The sequence below is a fragment of the Salmo salar genome, chromosome ssa06 (genome assembly GCF_905237065.1).
Source record: "Salmo salar chromosome ssa06, Ssal_v3.1, whole genome shotgun sequence".
NCBI classification, from domain to species: domain Eukaryota; kingdom Metazoa; phylum Chordata; class Actinopteri; order Salmoniformes; family Salmonidae; genus Salmo; species Salmo salar.
In genome coordinates, this window is record NC_059447.1 from 44,040,279 (window position 1) to 44,058,078 (window position 17,800).

Consider the following 17,800-nt stretch of genomic DNA (forward strand, 5'->3'; position numbering starts at 1 on the left):
CACAACTTTCTCCACTTTCTAGTATTGAGGCGTTTTTTTTTTATTCACTGGGCTACCATTACAATTATATTCACATTGTAGCCATATTTATTGTTTCTTTCCTTCCATTTGCTACTATCCTCCCTTAAAAACGACTAATATAGCCTACTATTGTCATGGTAGTGTTATTATGATTGCAGGAGGTGAAATCAAATAGATTCTAATGTTATCTTGTTATCGTTTCGAGTGGTACTTCAAAGATAACTTTTATGCTCCTGAACAGATAAGACGAGCTGGAATGGGACGCTGGAAAAAAACATCGCCAAGAAGAAATCGAACTCCCTGGTTGTTACGTCAACGTACCGCTAGGTGGGTCCTACCAGTGTCATTACCATTTGCTTGAATGGCCGTATCTGTTCTGTTTGTTAGCAGTTTTCTGTAAAGGGATTACACGCTGGGAAGTGTTATTAAAAGGGGTTAATGATCAGAGCGTTCGATTCTAATCCCTGTTCACATTTGCATTCGAATTCATCTTTAGATGGATCAAGATTTCTTTCTCCGTGACCTTTTGTTAACCTTGCAGCTAACTGGTGATTTTACCACAACAGTTCGTTTACAGCAGAAATGTAGCCTGTTTCCTCAGTGGCCTGGAAGAGTTTACAGTTTAAATTACAAATTGTGTTAAGGTAAATGATATGTTTATTATAAACTCACAAACGTTGATATATTGGAGAGCATATTAGCTATAAAAAAAAATGTTTTTCATTGATCCAACAAAGTATTTTCATAAATAAACGAACACAAATGATCGAAGGAATTCGTAGCCTACGCATAGTTAGATACGTCCGTGAGTAAAGTCCATCCAATGGGAAAATTGTCCGTTCAATGGGAAAATAACAATAACAATTTCCATAGTTAATGAATATTTAAAAAACGTTTCACATAGCTATTTAGTTTTATTTGGAGCTTAGCCTATTACACAACGTGTAATGGTTTTTCTAACTGATTGTTAGAAAAATGTAAGAAACAGGCCTACTATAATAACAAACGAACACAGCCTAATGTGGGCAATTTCGTTTACACCTCACTTTTAAATCATTTTGCAGGCTGCTCATTGGTAGATTGAATAGCGTTTGGACATTTTTACCTTTTCATTGCCAGTTTGAATAACTTTTCCAAAGAAGTTCGGATAAAAAAAAGAAGTCATGTTTTATATTAAAGTTAAGGATAGACATGTATGGATTTGATTGACTTTAATAATGCACGGCTAGTTTAAAATGTGTTTTATTTCATAACATATTATTTTTTTATGAAAAAGACAACATCACAGATTAGAGTTGACGTCTAACACAGTCGGTAAGGAATATAATGTAATCTAGCCTATGTTTTGCATTGAATAAACAAAGACATTGTGAGTTACAAAAACATAGCTATTTAGAATAAGAACAGGCTTTTTAAGAATCTATAAAAGTATTAAGCTCTCGTTTAAAACTCAAACTGAAACAAGAAAGCAAATGCAAGATAGCGCATGATTTTATTGTCGTTATTAAGGCTTTACAACGCTCCTCAACTAATGATATGGGTCACTCATCAGGGGCAGTGTGTTGAGTCTGTGTGCGTGAAGGGCATGGTGGGGGTGAGCAGGTTGAGATGAGATTTTCTCCTGAGAAATACCAGGCCTGGTTGACTTGCTTGCAATCAATGTTTTCTGAAGAAACAGGGTTAACGTTAACAGAGGTTAACGAAAATACGGATTTTTTTTTCCGATAGAGTCAATGACAAAATGATTGTAAACTGAGTAGACTACTAAACCTATAAAGATAGACTATATAACCCATTAATAATATTTAGAAAACTAGGACTACTTTTGCAGTGAGGCAGCATATCGATTGACACTAAAGGTTGGCCCTACTAAACCGATAAGTACATTTGAGGGGTGGTAGCTAAAAGGTTGGAATACTCTTAAGAGAGAAAATATATCACCAAGGTAAACAACAAGCTACTTGGTTTGAACTTTTGGCCACGCAATGCAACCATCCGGTTCTCGTGGATGCGAGCCCAGCAGTAAACATCCTGACAAGTAACAAATTACTGTGGGCGTAGTATTGTTAGTTCCTCTTGTCCACCATGTATCAACGAGCAAATATATTGGAGATTCTTCATTCTCCCTCTGAGCGTGGGCTGCTTCATGAACAGGCTGACTTTCTTACCTATTGTCACCACAATTAATAATTAGCCTTCGCCATTTCCTCTTTTTTTTTCACCTACTCCACCTACGCTTGTTAACCACTGGTCTAGACAACTCATTCACTACACTTATTGATGGGGTCCTGGTTGTTATGGAATGTGGATGAAAAAATATATAATATTTCAACATAAGTATAATGCCTCTTAATGTGCTCAGTAATGCTTATTCTGCCTTTCATAAATTGCAACGTCATGTTAGTTCAGAATATAGAACAGAAAGTTCCATTCAACACTTATGAAACTGTACATACAAAGGACTCTCCGTATCAGTGAGAGATGTCCTGACTTATCTGCTGGCCGGGGTTACCAGAAGGCTTGCTGTCGGCCTAACCTCGTTTCTGTAATAGATCAGCTCATTGATTCAATTAGATAGGCCAATGCAGGCTCGGGCCCGATCTGAAAACGATGGCGTCACTTCCAATTCGAGTGTTAAACAGATTTCAACCCAAAAACAGATATTGGGTTCTGTGGTGAGCCCTTTTCGCTTGGGTCAGAAATATCTAATGACATTAGGCAGTCCTCTTTGTGTACCGCGGACCACGGAAAACAGTAGATTTTATGTATTTAGTTTTAGCAATAAGCAAAGTGCATCCACCTCTCACCATAGCCCGACCCTCTGATAGGCCTAACCAAATGGATGTATACACTTTTAAAGGAAGTATAGGGAATCCAAGAATAGGGGAGAAACGAAATGGGGGGATAGCGAATGTCCAACTCTTTCTTTATTTCTCTGCCGGTTCGGGAGAGGTTTCTTCAGAGGGGTTTGACATATACGTGCTGTTATCAGATTGATGGGCCGGTTTGATTGAAGTGGCTTTGTCATGCAAATGTCAGCTACGTGATCGATGATAGCAGTGCGCTGACAAACTTCTGGAGGTCCCCCTCACCATTGGCGCCGTGACGGCACACGTGACCAGCAGCTGAGGTTAAAAAAGTGTTCTAGGGAATCCCAGGGTGACTGCTCAGGGAGGTGAGCTCTTCTTTTTTTCTCTTCCACATGACATACCGAGAGGTTGCAGGGTAGGAGGAATCCCCCGAAACGCAGGTTGACCCTCCGTCATCAATTTGCACATGGAGAATTCTAGAATGAACTCTTTCTTAGAGTACTCAATTTGTAACCGTGGGACGAACGCCTACTCACCCAAGTCCGGATACCATCACTTGGATCAAGGCTTCCCGGCCCCTTTTCACTCGGGCTCCAGCACAACAAGTGAAAGCTATAGCGGTGATGGACGGCTTTACATGGGGGGCAGCGCCCAGGCGGCTGTGGCTCAACATCAGCACCAGAGCAGTAGCTACGCGCATCATCATCAGCCCCAGCCGCATCATGCCAGCATGGTCCTTCCATATGGCAGTACAGGTACTGCGGGATATGGGGCGCAGGCGTGCGCAAACCCGGACTATGGACACCCACAGTACTTTATCAACGAGCAGGAAGGGATGTACTATCAATCATCGGGCCTTTCCGCCTCCAATGTAGGCCCCAACTACGGCTCTCTGGCCGGGGCATACTGCGGGGCGCAGGGGGCTGTCCCCGCGGCACAGTACCAGCACCACGGCTGCGAGGGCCAGGACCACCAGCGGGGTTATTTGCAGAGCACCTATGTTGACATTTCGACCTCACAGGAGAGGGAGAAGGACGCAGAGCAAACACCACAAGGAAAGACTTTCGACTGGATGAAAGTCAAGAGGAACCCCCCTAAAACAGGTGAGATGGGAGAGTCCAAAAAAAAAACAATCACACTGATCCATGCACGAAATCGAAAGGTTCTTGTCAGATAAGGTAATTCAGAGTTCATTACAAGTCAACCAGGTGACCCAAACATGTCGACCCACCGCTCAGGTAGGCTAATGGATGTGACATGCAAATGCACATGCACTCTCCAGCCCATTAGGGACATACATGACTGAGGACTGAGGATAGTGTTCCCTCACTCCACTATCGCTGATCCACAACATATGGGGATTTCTCAGCACCATTCCGGGTCATAGTGGTATCTCTGACCAGACATGCCTCTGGTAGATTTGCCTGATGTGTTATTTTCTCCCCGTCTACTCAGCCCCTGCACTAATGCATCGAGCAGACGTGCTTTCTTACGCCCTAGGAAGTGCCCCAACTCTGTTGTCTTTAACTTGTCCCAGTTCTCGTTTTGTTGGTCTCCATTGTATTCCCCAGCCTTTCCTTCCTCGCCATGCTTGGCCCGTCTGAATTGAGTGCACCGACCCACGTTTCAACCTCACTCAGTAGGCCTACTACTGTGGTCAAAGATCGTGAAATGTTACGGTCGGGAATATGGAATTACACGTATCATATGCGTTTATATCTCCCCAAACGTGGAGCAGCTTTATTTCATTCTTCAGGAGTGAGTAGTGGGGAAATAAGTAGGAGGTTGAGTCTGTGAACTTGCCTATATACAGTAGTCAATAGTTTGGGACTTGAAATGGTTGGGTGCGTAATTAATGACCCCTTTAGTATGACATTATTACATCTTTATTCCAAATAAATATTTTAATCATTAAGAATGATTTATGCGGTATTGATGTCAAGTCACAGTTTTTTTCCCCCTTTAGGAGCTTAACAATAGAACGATGGATTGGTGAATTTAATAGGACTTCGAATACGGGACAATTTTCATATTTTACACATACAATTGTCATATTTTAGGGATACACTCTATTCCACATTCTAATGCGTTTCTCCCCCTCTTTCTCTTTTTTTCCCAGCTAAAGTGGCTGACTATGGAATGGGACCTCAGAACACCATCCGCACCAACTTTACAACCAAACAGTTGACCGAGCTCGAGAAGGAGTTCCACTTCAGCAAGTACTTGACGCGGGCCAGGCGCGTGGAAATCGCCGCCACCCTCGAGCTCAACGAAACGCAGGTGAAAATCTGGTTCCAGAACCGCAGGATGAAACAGAAGAAGCGCGAGAAAGAGAGCCTGGCCCCGGCCTCTAGCACGGGTTTCTCCAAAGACCTGGAAGACAACTCGGACCATTCCAGCTCCATATCTCCTGGTGCGTCTCCCAGCTCGGAGACCTAATGGACCAAATAAACTGCAACTTGCAGGCACTGAACTTCAAAGTGAGGAACTCGAATGTGAAAAAAAGTTGATTGATTGATAATAAGTCAAAACATTCCTATACATGCTTGAATAGACTATTCGACTTGTTATGCTACACGTCTGTGAGAGGAGTTTATTTTTTTTATATGATTTAAACTCAAATAATTACTTCGAAACGCACATTTCGAGAGAGAAAAAACGAGGTGACAAAAGCACAAATGTGGATGAAGTGCGCAACATCTTTCTAGACCAGACGTTTCTTTCCACCCCACAAAATCTGTTTGGATGTAAAGGGTCGTAAATCTTCATACCCACGACTATTGGAGTGATGCACTTTTGCATGTTTACAAATCTCAAAGTGAGCCTTATAATAATGTTTATACAGGGAGCCTCTTGGCAAAACATTATAGTATTGTTGAATTTGTTTCTATTTTGTAGTGTTTTTTTGGAATGTATTTTTTGGGGTTCTTCTTATTTGTATAGAGGTTTTGACGTGAAGCAACTTTACCGTCAGTAAGTAAGGTAGAAAGGGTTAATGTGTTACTGACTCTTTGCACTATAGAATTACAGGGTATTACTTTCCACGGGAAGTTGTGTTCTTGACTTGGCGGATGTTCTTTAATTGAAATATACAGTGAAATTACTCATTTAAACACGAGCCGGTGGATTACCCAATGAAATTCAGTCTAGTAATGTTAACACATGTCTGTATAGCCTATTGTTATTGTCTAAATAGCAGACGTGAACTAAACCTGTACAGGGAGTGGTTCACGCAGGATGACGTTATCCAAAATGACGAATGATGATTAGAGGGAGTATTTATATTATTAAATGGCCTGAGGATAGAAAACGTTTAACATGTCATACAACTAAAAGGAAAGTTTATTGCAACGTGTTACACCTGCCTGAGTGAAACCAACTCGACAATTTACTTTTGAATTGGGCCTTTTTGGATAAATAGGGTCTAACTTTTCCAGTATGGAGTCAAAGGTTTTGATAATAGGCTAGTGCCTTGCGAAAAACAGGATATTCTGAAGTTAGTTTTATTTACTACGGTTAGGCCCACATTTCTATTTCAAGGCAATAGGAGTGAATTGTATTATTTGTATGTGCAGACCGACTGAGTTGTATTAGTTAATGTCTGTTTTACATGCTTTTTTTTAAAAGGATCTCAATCAATGCTGGTTCATCTCTGTCTACCTCAAATAAAAATAAGATATTGCAGATTTTGTTGTTAGTTTTATTATAATTCATGGTAGATAAGTGCATTTATAATTGTTCTTAATGATTATCTTGATTGTAAAAAAAAAAAAAAAGTATATTCCATGAGGTATGAACCTGGGCCTAGAGTAGCCTATAGCCTATTTTTTGCCATGGTCGATTCCTTTTGAATGAGTTTTGTCCCAAAATGTGTGATAGCTAGTACATCACACAAGTGACATACAGATTCAAAAGTATTTCAATGGTATTACTGCGTACAGTAAGCCTACCCTTGGTTTGACCCCCGTGGAAGTTACGAAACTAGCCCTACAAGCCCAATAGTGTTGCCCTGCACTCTGCGTGGGGTGTGGAATGTTGCGGTGCATTCCGGGTGGCACACGCTGACCTTTTTACCCATGGACGCCTCTGGGATATCTAAACATGTAAACATACTCTCCGCTCCCCAAGTCGCTCTCTACCTCACACTCTCCGTATAGGCTCAAAACAAAATGCTACGAACATTGCACTGTTTATAACGTTCTCTGAAACACACACTTGATGGTTCTGGAGAGGTAAACTCACGATAAAAAAACCATGCATTCTTTAGCGTGCAGTGTTGTTTGTCCATGTTCAGGCCTATCAAGGAGCGTCTCTCTCTCTCGGTCTCATCTATAGCTATGACACTGCTGTCCCCATGCATGGCCCTATAGCAGGGAAAGACTAAAACAGACTACAACTGGGGATAAAATAGAGTCATACAGGTGTAGACGGCCAACCTAGATTTATGTACAACGCCATTAGCCCACGGCAAGGCTGTTCACTAAACAATCTTCTGATAAGAAGCCAGGTGTATGATAATTAGGTATACATAGAACAGAATATATGCTATTTCAAATATGAGTACCTTGCAGGTATGTCACAATATTGTGGTAGTACAGGCCACTATATTTGTAATTTAAAAAAAAACGTTAAATTAGCGACAATGTTTGGCTATTTTAAACACAGACCGTTGATTAGCAGGTACATATAAATAGGAATGTGGGGGTCCTTTTTTGACTGTGTGTGTCAAGCTCAATCATCAGCTCGTCTCTGCCACTGGGGTTTGGTGAAAGGCTGCTGTCCATCCAATCCCCCCCCCCCCCCTCTCACACACTCACACTCACTCACTCACTCACACACAGTGGCCTTAAAAGGTACGGATGTAAACTTGCAGTAGCCCTAAAACGAACCACTGCAGCATCAATTCAATTCTTCCACTTAACCTATTAAACAATGACTTAAACCTATCAACTGATGAAAGACTTAAACCTATATCTAATGATGGTGGGTGGTTTTACTGGACAGTTGCTGAGCTTCTTTCATGGTTGACAACTATAACAACATGGTTCTTTCTGGACATGGTGTGTTTATGTTATTTCTTAATTAGTTACATAATTAGGCTAGTCATTCCGCAAAATAGGTGAAATAGGAGTTTTTATAGACAATGCACCAACTATTGCTTTTAATGTAAACTTTTAGAGAGGCCATAACGTTGTGTGGAGAGTAAGATCACAATAACTTACATTAAAGGACAGACTCCATTGTAATAGATCAATTATAACGCAACATAAAATCGTGCATGATAGCACTGTGGATCCACACAGTGGCAATGACGTGCCCTTGTGACCATCTGTGGTGCAGTTGATGTTAATTTCAACCCTGCTGTTTGGGCGTTTGTCCAGTGTTCCCTCTGCAGAACTTTGATCCGGCCGCTGATCCCCCGCAGTGGCGTGCACATCGTCACAAAATGACGAAGAAGCTATAGGCCTACTATGGTATACCGAGTTGTCCAAAGCTCGCAGCCTACCTATGAGTAGCTCACAGAACAATTCTGAAAGTGCATGCAATTTTCACGTGTTTCACCACAAACTGTCGTAAACAAATCTCACAAGTATCAGACACCAGTTGATGTGATAACCGTCTTGTGGGTTGACATAAATACTTTCCCGAAAACCTTCTCAATTATATGTTGACTCCAAAGTAGACTTACCTGGCAGAAGTATATAATTTGTGTCTATTATTTGTTATTTGCAAACTTTCCCATGAAATGAGCAGCAGCAGTACAGAACCATAGCTAGACAGGCACATTAGATGGCACATTCCTCACTAGCTAGAGGCACAATTAAAAGGGCCAGATGCGCAATTAAGGGGGAATTACACTATTAATTCAAAATGTTATTTTTAAACCTTTATTTAACTAGGCAAGTCAGTTAAGAACAAATTCTTATTTACAATGACGGCCTACCGGGGAACAGTGGGTTAACTGCCTGGTTCAAGGGTAGAACGACAGCTTTTTACCTTGTCAGCTCGGGGATTCGATCCAGCAACCTTTCGGTTACTGACCGAAACCATTACGCTACTGCCGCAGTTTTCTTCCAGATAAAAAAAAGGTCTTCAGGTGTGATTTAAGCATTGACATGGACTCAGAACATCATGTTTCGTTGTTTCTCTATGAACAATTGTAATTTTGAGAGTTGAAAAACAAAACAATCTAAAACCAAGATAAATAAAACTCAGAAAACATAATTTATAGGGCCCCACTTAGAGTTGTTAATTAACTCTTATTTTACCAGGTATATTGACAGAACACATTGCACTACTTTATTTTGTACGCTCAGGACCTGGGGAAGAGTTGCAGGGGAGAGGAGAAGAGAAGAATGTGCCTATTTCAAAGCTAGAAAAAATATACATTTTTAAGTAGCTGTCATGCTAGAAAAGGTTGGAGACCCCTGGTATAGGCCCAAAACCTACAATTCCCATGAATGATGCTGGTATAAACCTTTCAGGTAAACCTTAATGTAGGCCAAAAGGCAAAATTATTTTGATATCAAAGAATTTAAGACATTTCCATGTTTCACTAGGTGACCTATTTTGATTATCTGTAAAGTGGAGCCCTGAACTATTGAACTATTTACCATTTGCCTTAATTTTTTCCTCCGTTTCAACTCACGTCAGGCTCACATACTCTCCTCAAATTCAAATACTACATCAAAGACGAAAGCAATATTTGCAGAAACCTCAGCCCCCTGAACTTGAGATGAGTTATGGAAGGAAAAATCTGAAGTCAGGGGGTAACCCGATGAGGTCACCCTGAAAGAATCTCAACCCTCACTCCCCTCCACCCAAAGCAAGAATCGCGAGATAGCCCGGTCTAAATTTGCCATGCAATTAGAATGCCCAATTTAGCCTCTCTGCGCTAACAGGACGCGCCCGCAGTGGACAGGTGACTCCGGGGGCAAGCGTTATTTAAGGTGTTAGGGTGTGAGTTCTGGAGGGTGCTGACAACATGGGGGGGAGGGGGGAGGGGTGGGGGGGGAGGGGCGAGTTGAGGAAACGAGTTTGACCAAGTTTTTTTCCCCAAGCTCTCTCTCGTGGCTCATCTCTTCTCCAAAGTTTACGCAGACTTGGCAGTTCCATTTCATCCACGACCCTCTGACGGACTGCTTCAATATTTACACAGGCGGATTGGTTTGCCCAGGCCCCTGCCTCAAACAGCCCCGGCTTGCCAGCTTCGCTCTCCCCAGGCCCAGGTTCACCCCGAGTTCAGGCCCAAATTAATTCTCGAAAGGCGTGGGTCAGCCTGTCAGGAGCCGTAGATGAGCTTCCATCTCTCCGGGGTCATCCACAGGTCTCTCTCTCCAAGCGCCCGTCCTGGAGCAGCGCTCGGGGGCTCGCTTTGTCCTGCTCAAATTCTATAGAATCTCACCGTTGTCTCGTTTCTTTTATTTCTCTTCCCTTTGATTCTATTTAAGGAGTTCTGTACTGTAAATGTCCATTTTGGAAGCGATAAAAGGCCCAGCTTTTCAAACTCATGGCCAGCGAACCTATTTCTACACGAATGACGGGAGTTTCGTTGTTCCTCTTGTTGCCTGTAAAAAGGTCAAAGTTCAGGCCTTCACTGAATACATGCATACATAAACGAGACGCATAATGTCCCATGCCGTGTAAAACGTCACAAAAAATGGTAGGCTATCGATGGCAAAAATTACATTTCAATCAATATGAACTTAAGTTAGATGCTTAAAGCATTATTTGGAAATGTTAATATAAAATAATTTTATTCAGGATTAATTGCAGATTTCTACAAACATAGATTTTACAGCTACAGAACTAATTATTTTACTATCCTGAATCACGTAGGTTCCTTGATCGGCCGATTATTTTCTTCATCAAAATTAGCCCACAAAGTAGTCTAATTCTAAAATAGGTTCAAAGTTCACACTTTGTATTGAGTTTTCAGAGATATCATGCATTTACATGAGATGTTAGGCTAATTCTTGAGCGTTTACTATAGCTAACTCATTTAACAGAATATGTCCAGTTTCCTTTAAAAATAAATTAAATCGATGTTGACCTACCATTTCTGAAGTGGCCTTCTACAGCTAAATGATAACACTTTGATTACCAAACCATAATAGTACAAATGCGTTTAAAAGTTGTGTAAAAGGACCCATGACAACTTTATTACAATGTTAGAATTCACTAATTCACTTATTTTCTATTGAAAATGTAAAGGAGACAGACTGAAGCTTTGAATTGTTATTCTGATACGCAACAATAGTTTCAACATATATATCTATTAAGCTTTAATTATTATTATCGCTAATACTTGGTGTTGTTATGTGGTTCCATTCTGGCAGTCACTTTGGATGACCAACTTCCGCCAATGCTGATTCTTCAAGGTATGCTTTTACTTCCTTTAAATCAAAATAATGTAATCACGAAAATAGATATCACGGTAAACCGATTCAATCTAATATTCTCGACGATATCTCAATCGAAATAAGTATATATAGGCCTATAGTTATTATTGTATAGCCTAAGGATAGTAGCAGAACTATTTAGCATGAATTCATAACCATAAGCTCAAACAGCTTCCTATTAATCACTTGATTAAGCTTTAATTGTGTATTTGTTCATAAAAGATAAGTCGTCGTTTCATTAGACCTGTTTTCTATTAACATGTTGAGACAATAGTGTTGAACATAGGTGCCTGCAAAACATAACAAGTTGAAACTTTTTTGTTTTTTCAAACATAATGCAGAAAATATTGTAGGACATACAGTATATGAAGGCTATAGGCCCATGACATTATGATTTACAGAGCAGTATCATAAACTTTCCCCACCTATTTTGCCTTTGTCCACGACATGGTCAACAACGTTGAATACTCGAAATAGTATTTTCAGTTATTACAATGTCTCAACAGGAAATTATAAAAAATAATTGTTATGATTACTATTATGATGATCAATTTTCATAATATTAATATCAGTAGAATACGTAGGCCTATATGATCGTATTGGCTAGTAATAGTAGGCTTCTGATGACTGCTGTAGCTTATTGTTATTATCCAATTATTAAATGGCATGTTATTCCACAACAGCACTGTACTTGGTGTCATTTTCTTAGTCGCCCATAGCAAATTATTCGTGCAAGTAAGTAGATGCTGCTGAGGGGAGGATAGCTCGTAATAATGGCTGGAACGGAGCGAATGGAATGGCATCAAACACATGGAAACCACCAGCCATTACCCTAAGCCCGTTCTCCCCAATTAAGGTGCGTCATAGAGATACAGGCTGTCTTTCCAATGCTGCTCAATCGAATGAAGCATTACAGACCTGTGAGTGAGCCTCCCTGCAAGACATCATTTGACGAGCACTTTCGTTGCATCATGGTCCCACACCACGTCCAATTTTGTACCATATTTAGAAACGAATAACGAGACCAGTCCATGTGGAAATTATTTGTATAATAATAATAATAATAATAAATGACATTTCTATAGCGACTAAATGCGACTGAAATATGCTCAAGCTCAAATTTATTTGCGGAAAACGATCTTCGCAATCAAGGTACATTTCTTGAGTTTGAGTGTAGTTTTTTTAATCCTGTTTTTTTTTCTTCAAGTGTTACGGACAAGCCTCTCTCTGCTTCGCATCACATTTTTGTGTGAATCCAGATCAAGAGGTTATCGACGTGGCATTCCTACGTCCAGCGGACCAGAGTGAAAAAGGCCAGAGAAAACATCAGGACTCAGTCATGCGGAGGCGCACAGATTGCGTGGTCTCACAACACAGACGTTTGATCGAAAATGGTACAGAAAAAGTTTAACCAAGGAGCTGTGTATTTTATAAATATTAAACTGCTATCTAACCTCATTGGTAAACATTATTGAACTTTTATGGCAAAATGACATGGACCGACTTATTATTTTAAACAAATATCATTCCAAGCTCAATCTCACATAATCAATCAGATATCCTACACTAGCGCATATTCCCATTTTAGAATCGACAAGGTCTCAACGACCTAGTAATAAGTCACAGGATCAGTGCTATTAGTCATAGCAATGTTATTTTCAATGCTTGATAGCGTTCGATTAAAACGTCATGATTCATTCCTATTGCACAGCGTCTCCCACTGTAGCATTCTTTCAACTACGTGACTGCTACGGTGATGTCATGCTCAGGTGAGTGAAATGTGCCCGCGCCTTTATGCTATGAAGGGCTAAACCCGTTTAACCCATCATGTCATGGCGTGCTAAATGAAGACAGGTGATATGAGCTGATATGATATCTAGTGCAGATAGGAGGTAGTCATCGCTGCACTTTGGCCAAATGTGAATGTGGCCACCTATTCAATGAAGAAATAAAGAAGAACGGGTGTGTACTAGGGGGCAATTGGGTTACACTGACGTAATTAACAAACTAGATAATACCGCGATACCATGATAACGTGGACCTCTGGACTTGCATTTGTCTCGTGAGGGACTGAGAGGGATCAGAGGTTGACAGAACACAATATAGCTGTGACTTACAACAGCGGAAGAAAACGAGCTAACTGTTAGAGTGGGGATGTCAGTGTGTAGTGCACAGGAGGTCGGTGGTACGGTATTAGCGGAATGGTATCAAATACATCAAACACATTGTTTCCATGTGTTTGATGCCATTCCATTCAATCCGTTCCAGCCATTACTATGAGCCGTCCTCCCCTCAGCAGCCTCCTGTGGTGGAGTGAGCCGTGTTAGGTGGTTGGTTGTTAAGTGATTGAGGGAGGACTAGTTTGCTCCTTCCTGACCCCATGTCCCCATCTCCACCCATACACACCTCTACTTGCTGGTGGGTGCTGAATGAAGCTGGCACAATAGCAAAGTTTATCTTGGACTAACACTGCATGTGGACACTTGTTTCTCTTGGCACAGAGAGGAAATTAGCAGCTTGAGCTAAAATTACATTCTCTTCCTTTACTAGGGCCAAGGCGAGGGCTGATCAATCACGTATGCAACAATGACCACCCTGCAACCACACCAGGCCCGCACTGGGACCGCAGTGGTCACACAGCAAACACAACAATGACCACCCTGCAACCACACCAGGACCGCACTGGGACCGCAGTGGTCACACAGCAAACACAACATGACCACAATCGATCCATTTCTGCTACCTCTGTGACAACCCAATGGTCCATCATCATAGATAAAGAACATGCATCAACATTGTACTTTCAAAACAGTTTGTTTACATTTTATATCCCTCTTACTTTACTGACTTACCACTCTCTTTATCAGAGTAGCTAGCTACTAAATTGATGAATGTACATGAGACAACAAACCACTAAATCACATACAGGTAACTGCCAAAATAAAGGAAACACCTTTGGGCGACCACAAGGCACCAGAACAACTTCAATGCTCCTGTAGCCAAAATAATAAGCAACTGGGCATTTTTATACATGGCCCTAAGCATGATGGGATACTAAATGCTTAATTAACTCAGGAAACACACCTGTGTGGAAGCACCTGCTTTCAATATACTTTGTATCCCTCATTTACTCAAGTGGTTCCTTTATTTTGGCAGTTACCTGTAGATCCCAGCATGGTCTCATTCCAACACCGATGACCACACGTTGACCGTGTTTCATCTTCAATGCCCTGACAAACTTACGGTCACCCATTATGGGTCCTTGGGTTGCCAGGTCTGGATCCTTCCTGCCCCCGAAGATGTGTTTGTCTCTTGATTATGATGGCTGCCCCCCCTGTCACCTCCGACTTGATGAAGACATCCTAACGTCACTGAGCCATTCATTAAATCACTTGGGTTCAGTCGCAGAGCTGACAAACAGAGAGATGCATGCACACCAGTGACATTTAGGGTGAAAAGGAGTGCGTCCGTCAAATGTAAGCACCTTGTTGATCCGTCGAGTCCCCTACATTGACAATCCCTCTACTGTAATGTTTGTATTGGACAAACACGCTACAGGCCAAACAAGCTATAGAAGTTGTCTTGACGTGTTCCAAAGGTCTGCAGAGAATCATTGCCGTCATGTCTTATGAAATAAGCACACAGAGGTTATGCCCCTCTAAGATGTGTTGTGTGAGCACCAGTCAGTGTTTCGCCACAAACAGATTATTTGGGCCAAATCTAAATGAACCATGTTTCTCTTCTCCCCTCATGTTTTCCTTGTGGTTGTTGTAGTCCATCAGGAGCATGGGTTTGACTCCAACTCCCAGAATTCCCCAGAGCTTTGGAGGAAATTCAGACAGAGGAGGTGTGATGGTCAGTGAAAGGTTTCAGACTGCAGAATTTCACCACTGCCTGCCCCTCTGAGGCTTAGACCGGTGTCTGAGCCTCAGCCATCACACAGGGTCTCCCAGAGGCCTCTTCAGGGGCCCCACACTTAGAACTCCAAGCAGAGGGAGAGCGATGGAAGTCGAAGAGAGCGAGAGAGAGAGAATAAGAGAAAACAAGGGGGAAATAGGGAGCGAGGGTGATGAAGAGATTGGAGTTAATAAGAGAGGGACACGGCAGGGAACAAGAGTAGCAGGCAGGAGAGTTAGAGTGATAGGGCTAAAATAGATTATATCATTTATTATGTCTGGAAATGCACACACCATTACTACATTTTACATACATATGCAAATCTATTACCAGGATCCAGATATATCTATACTACTTCCTCCCCCTTTCCTATTTTCATCCTCTCTCATTGCTCAGTCCTATTTTATTTCCCACCCAAACCTTAATTTTTTTTCTCTCTTTTTCTCTCTTCCCCCTCTCTCTATTTGACCTGGTTTCCATTTGTTTTCCAATTTATCTACTCTCCCTCTATCTCTTGCTTGCTCTAATTTGCCCCCCCCCCACTCTCTGTATATCCCCCGCCCCTCTCTCTCTCTCCTTCTCTCCTCCCTCTCCCTCGCTGCGTGTAAAAACAAGAGGCTGGGGTCAGGCTGGATTCGGTTGGGCCGCTGATGCATGGCGTGTTGAAACCTATCTGCAGGAGCCGTCACTTTTCTCATCGCCAGTGCTCTCAATAAACAATGAGGTCTCTCCAATTCTAGCCTGCTCCCGCTACCCGACACCCCCTCTCCCACTGCTAGCCAAGGAGGAGAGTGTGTGCGTGTTTGAATGTGTGTGTGTGTAAGGGTGTAAGTGTGGTTTTAGTGGAAGGAGGAGTTAGGGTGGAGTGTTGGGAAGACAGGGAGACATGGAGACAGGTCAAACTCAGTGCATTCGCCCCGACCCCTCCGGAACACCCACAGATCCCAGGGGGAGATAGGAGAGGAGGGATGAAGAAATTGAGGGACGAAGGGGTTACAGGCTGCAGGATGTAAGGGGCGGTCAGCTGTCTTTTCAAACCATTCTTTCCCCCGCCCGTCCTTTTTTCGTGTTCGCTGTCAGCAATGCGTTTGGTTGCGGTCCCGTGACTGGTCCAAGAGCAATTCCTCCCAGACCTTCCTTCCTCTTCCTCCTTCGCCAAGAATAACAGGAGAGCTCGGCCTGTCAGTCTCCTGTCCCTCACCTCACCGTCTGACCGTCCGTGCTCTAATTCTCAACATGAGGAACGGAACAGGAGAGGCAAGTCCAGCTCATATACTCGCCATGAATGTGTGGCACCAAGCTCATATGTTTTTATGTGATGGAGAATGTTGTCCGGGTGAGTTGACATCGATCAAATGTTTCTCTCCTCATGTACAAGAGAGAAAGGTGGAGATTAAGAAATTGTACACTAAATGCCTTACGAAACCACACCATATCCTATCTGAAAGGTTACAGAGAGGTGAAAGTGGTGGTGGTGGGGGACTCCATATCCTCCCCCACTTACAACAAACACCCAGACAGTGTGTAGTTCCACCACTGTCTATGGAACATCTCCAACTCCAGACCACAACTTATCCCTGGCCAATTCATGCCCACTTGGCTTGTGTTGAGGCTGCAGCCTGGCTAGGTCTGTGTCTGTGTTAAAGGGTCCAGCCAGGGAACCAGAGACCTGGGGAATTTCAACCGGCAAGCCCCAGTAGGAAAGCCCCTCCCTCTGGAAGCTTGAAGGCTATCAGGGCCTGTCAGGAGCCCAGCGGGTGGAGGGGTATGAAAGGTATGGAGGGAGAGAGGGATGGGAGACAGGTGCAGCTCAGATGCCGAGGAGGAAAACGAAACTCAGGTCACCTTATCTTCTCCAGCCTTTTTATACCCTCCAGTGCTGTCACTCTCCCCTCTTCTTCTTCCCTCGGTTCTCCTCTCCTGTTAGCCCTCACTTGGCATTATCCAGCTTGAATCCTTCTTTGAAACTCTTTAGAGATACCACATTGTCAAGCTCACAGGAAGAGCACACACACAATAACTGTACATGGGTTGGACCAATGGTGCAAGTAAATGAAAAAGAGTGACATACCTTTCTCATCTGTTTACATGCACCCAAATGTGTTTTGGTTTGTTGGTGATGACAGAGTTTTGACCCTTTGGTTGCAGGTGACCAAACAAAGACCAGAGGCTTGAAATGTCTAAAGTTCTTTATTTTTTCTATAGGTTAACAGGTAGGAGAGGGCGAGAGAGAGAGAGGTCTCTGAGGTCACAGTAAGTTGACTCCTGAAAGGTTACAGCCAGGTCAGTCCAAGAGACTCTTGAACTCTCCACTCGCCCCTCCCTTCTCGTTTTAGAGTTCTCCACGCAGGCCTTAGCAACACATACGACACCCACAAAACCTATACAACAACTACACACCAAGCTTGTAGTGTACAGCAAATGAAGTACAATCCCTTCATTGAGCAGTAAACAGTACAGCAGTTCTACCCGCTTGAGAATTATTTGGTTCAATCACTTTCAATCCCAGCTAATTGAACAGGATAGTTTGAAATTGAATTTTTATGGAAACATCTGTCTCTCCTTCTCCCTGTCCCCTCCACTCCCATCTCCATATCTCCTCTCTTTCCCCTCTTTCCTGTCTTTCCCCACTTTCCTGTCTTTCCTGTCTTGCCCAGTGAGCCATTCATA

The 17,800-nt window shown here is 42.4% G+C and overlaps 1 protein-coding gene across 1 annotated transcript; it reads left to right on the top strand.

The window, feature by feature from the left end:
* Nucleotides 1–3,139: 3,139 nt before the first annotated feature.
* Nucleotides 3,140–5,607, top strand: hoxb1ab (homeobox protein HoxB1ab). Its single transcript, NM_001139583.1, has 2 exons — nucleotides 3,140–3,934; nucleotides 4,951–5,607. Exons 1-2 carry the CDS (start codon nucleotides 3,313–3,315, stop codon nucleotides 5,268–5,270), a joined length of 942 nt encoding a protein of 313 aa, NP_001133055.1. The 5' UTR covers nucleotides 3,140–3,312; the 3' UTR covers nucleotides 5,271–5,607.
* The last annotated feature ends 12,193 nt before the right edge of the window (nucleotides 5,608–17,800 follow it).

What these genes read in the sequence shown, in the direction of transcription:
- hoxb1ab (NM_001139583.1), top strand. Translation starts at nt 3,313, where the DNA reads ATGAACTCTTTCTTAGAGTACTCAATTTGTAACCGTGGGACGAACGCC. An exon ending in GAGGAACCCCCCTAAAACAG is followed by an intron (nt 3,935 to 4,950) that starts GTGAGATGGGAG and finishes TTTTTTTCCCAG; the next exon opens with CTAAAGTGGCTGACTATGGA.